General features: G+C 44.0%; 1 protein-coding gene across 1 annotated transcript; it reads right to left on the reverse strand.

The window, feature by feature from the left end:
• Positions 1–202: 202 nt before the first annotated feature.
• LOC100770165 (non-histone chromosomal protein HMG-17-like) lies at positions 203–775 on the reverse strand. Its single transcript, XM_035448085.1, has 2 exons — positions 742–775; positions 203–459 (listed from the first exon to the last, which is right to left on the reverse strand). Exons 1-2 carry the CDS (start codon positions 773–775, stop codon positions 203–205), a joined length of 291 nt encoding a protein of 96 aa, XP_035303976.1.
• Between the last annotated feature and the right edge of the window lie 2,942 nt (positions 776–3,717).

Consider the following 3,717-nt stretch of genomic DNA (forward strand, 5'->3'; position numbering starts at 1 on the left):
TCATCAGTCCAGCCTGGGAGATGTTTGTTAGTGACACACATTCTTTCACCCACCCCCAAACAATCAAGTGTTCTATGTGTTAACAGCATAGCTTTAAAAAATATAAAAGTAAATCAAAGTTCTTCATTTTTACAAAACTTGATAAAAAACAGCATTTCAAACTGTTCAGGCACCACAAGTACATGGTTATCAAAAATGCACTTCACTTGGCATCTCCATCACCATCAGCTTTCTGTGCCTGGTCTGTGTTGGCATCTCCATTTTCTGCAGGACTATTCTCATCCTTACCAGCACCAGCTTTCCCCTTCTTCCCTTTGGGTACCTTCCCTCCCTTCTTTGCAGGAGCATTTTTAGGCTTGGGCTCTGACTTTGGAGGAGCAAGTTTAGCAGACAACCTTGCAGATCTTTTCTGTGGCCTGTCCTCCTCTGTGGCTTTATCTCCTTTGGCATCCCCTTCTGCTGAATGTGGAGATGAATGGTGTGCTGGTTTGGTACAATGGTGTGTGTGTGTGAGTCTGTGTCTGTGTCTGTGTGTGTGTGTGTGTGATTCCTACTGCTTCTTCACACTGCTAACTTCTCTGTTTTTCAACAAGGGTGTTTTGGCTCTGGGAAGTAGTGAGGACATCCTGGGTATGTCTGGTACCCCAAGTCTTCCCATCCTGGCCTCAGAGTGTTTCTGGGAATGTGGGCCCAGAGAAGAGAATCTGGATGGGTTCTAGGGATGACAGTGAGGGTGGATACCAGAGCTGTTGAAGCATAAGGCCCAGTCTTTCATTGGTCCCTGTTCAGAGTCACAGTCAAAAGTCCAGTCCGCTGTGTAGTCTTATTTGCTATGCTACTGAGGAGACAACATTGCTTCAGTGCAGGCAGATCCTCCTCCATCCAGTTGGGGAGGCAATAGGGTCATTTTTGTCAGCAGAAGATGGTGTATTCTTATACTTACAGGGCATCAAATACCGGTAGCTTATATGTAATAGAGCCCACGAACAATTTAATAAAAAACACACAGTTGGAATGGGAGGTGGCCCTACCCTAGGCCTCATCAGCTAGCCATGCCTCATCTTGGGTCAGTTTGTTACATTTCATGGCTACTAACAACTCTGTGGGGACACTGAAGGGCATGACACAAAGCAACACAGACTTAGTAAGACCAAGAAGTCAGCTCAGGAAGTAATGGAGTGCCTTTGAATTCAGCCAATACAATAGCTAACACTTACGGGGTACTTCCTGTATGCCAAGAGCCATGCAAGCATTTCAGAGCTATCCACTTTTGTATTTTGGGGATTAAAAAAGATTGTATCTTCTATTAACATCTAGAGTATATTTAGAATGTCCTTTAACTATGAGTATAGAAACAAGCAACAGTATTTATTCAAAAGGATGTGACCTTGTGACCCTGGATATCCCAGATACTGAACTGAAGAGAATACTCAGATTGAAACGAAAGGATCTGTTTTCTTTACTTTGGCTATCACGAGAGATGGATGCCGAAACGGCTTTTGTTGTTGTTTTATGAGCCATGTTGGCATAAGCACTGAAGGGAGATAGCTGGCTCATGGCCAGAGAGGCAGTGTGAGTAACATTTCCAGGATTTTGCTGGTGGAAATTTCCACAGATGTGTCTTCAGGGGAGGAGGTCAATTTATTGGACTCATATGGAAGTCTGGAAAGGGTTCTGATTCATTTGCCCGTCTCGTTTCCTTTTCTTTTGTGGTGTTGGGATGGAACCCAGGGCCTTTTTTACATGCTAGGAGCTTTACATTTCAGCTCACAACATACCATTTTAAAGTGAACAATTCAATGACTTTACTTTTTATCATTTATCATCAATTATTTATTTAGTTTGTTAAAGCAGGGTCTCAGGTAGTCCAGGCTAGCCTTAAACTCACTTTGGGCCTGAAATTCCTGACCCTCTTGCCTTCACATTATATGAACTAGGATTATAGGCATGTATCACTTCAAAGAAGACTTCTTAGCATAAACTCTCTACTCCACCCCCTGGCACTGGACATCACTAGTCTACCATTTTTTCCCCTGAGGCAGGATCTCACTGTTTTACCCGACTGTCCCGGAACTCACTCTTGTAGACCAGGCTGGTCTCAAATTCAGAGATCCACCTGCCTCTGTCTCCTGAGCACTGGGATTAAAGGTGTGTGATACCACCACCCAGCTACTAGTCTACTTTTAAAAAAGCTATTATTGTAAATGTGTGCATTCGCATAGCTGGTGTGGGGCCAGTGCATGGGTGAAAGTCGGTCCTGGGGCTGGAGCTCCAGGTTGTCAGGCTTGGGTAGAAAGTGCTTTTACTTTGGCTGGTGAGATAACTCAGCATGTATTAATGTTCACCTCTAAGTCTGGAGATGTGAATTCGATCCCTGGAACCCATAGGGTAGAAGAGACCTGACTCTTGCACATTGACCTCCTCACTTGTGCCATGGCATGTGCTTGTACACATGCACATGCTATACACTAAATTGAAAAAAAAAAAAAGAGTCTCATAGCAGGTCATGGTGGTGCAAGACTTTAATCACCATACTTTCCAGTCAGGGGAGGGAGGATCTCTGAGCTTGAGGCCAGTCTGGTCTACAGAGCAAGTTCCAGGACAGCCTGGAGTCTCTCTCTCTCTCTCTCTCTCTCTCTCTCTCTCTCTCTCTCTCTCTCTCTGTGTGTGTGTGTGTGTGTGTGTCTCTCTCTCTGTCTCTCTCTCTCCAACAACAAAACAACAACAACAAAAATCCAAACCCAAACAACAACAACAAAACCAACCAACCAACCAACCAAATGAAACAAAGAGTCTCACACATAGTAAGTGCATCCTGTTGATTTGCAGATAAATAACTGATACTTTGATTTCTGCCTTTTCCATCTCCTGCTTTTTGCTTTTCTTACTATATATTATACTGACCAGAACACTTCAAATAATGTCAAGCAGAAGCAGGGCCAGCTGTCATTCTTCTCCTGCTCCTGTCCTTGGAGAGGCTTCTTTCTTTTACATTTACCATTTGTGGTAATGCTCTAAAATTTATTTATGGATGCATTTGTGGTCTGAGGATTTTTGATCTCCTAGAATGAGAGTTACAAGTGGTGGTGACATGGGTGCTGGGAACCAAACTCAGGTCCTCTGGAAGAGCAGCTAATGCTCTTAATGACTGAAGTCTTCGTACCTGCCCTCTTGCTAGGTACTTAAAAATAGATTAAGGAAATTCATATTCTTAATTACTTGAAATTATTATCAATAGCTGTCAAATGTGTAGAAAATTTCTGCATCTGTGTACTGAGATCAAGTGTTGTACTACAGTTACACTAGCTGATCTCCCACCTGCAAGTGCTGTGGGTTGAACCATGTGCACACCCAGCTCTGTTCTCAGCTCCACATTAGAAAATTGCTAATATGGTAACAACCTTGTATTCTGGCATGTCCCAGGTGGGCACGAGAGGGATTATAAGCTAAGCAGAGCAGTCTCACAGAGCTTTGGGAACACAGGCAGGACACAGAGTGCCCCGAACAGGCAGGATTTGCAGAGCAGAGTCTTAGAAAGGAGGCTGGTATGCTGAGGAGGAGATGGCTGCAGAGCCCTAAGCCTCTTAGACACAGAACGAAGGTCTGTGGCGTTGGTCAAGGAGCAACTGGAGAACTATGGACCATACTATTCCTGGAGCCTGCAGAGGGTTGGGAAACATTTGCCTTTGCCCAACTGGAATAGAAAATCGCTTTGAA

Source organism: Cricetulus griseus, chromosome 7, assembly GCF_003668045.3.
Source record: "Cricetulus griseus strain 17A/GY chromosome 7, alternate assembly CriGri-PICRH-1.0, whole genome shotgun sequence".
NCBI classification, from domain to species: domain Eukaryota; kingdom Metazoa; phylum Chordata; class Mammalia; order Rodentia; family Cricetidae; genus Cricetulus; species Cricetulus griseus.

Bases quoted from the DNA above. Each gene is read 5' to 3' on its own strand.
- LOC100770165 (XM_035448085.1), bottom strand. From the start codon at position 775: ATGAAAGACTGGGCCTTATGCTTCAACAGCTCTG. The intron at 460-741 runs GTATCCACCCTC...CTCCACATTCAG, and splicing joins CTTATGCTTCAACAGCTCTG to CAGAAGGGGATGCCAAAGGA.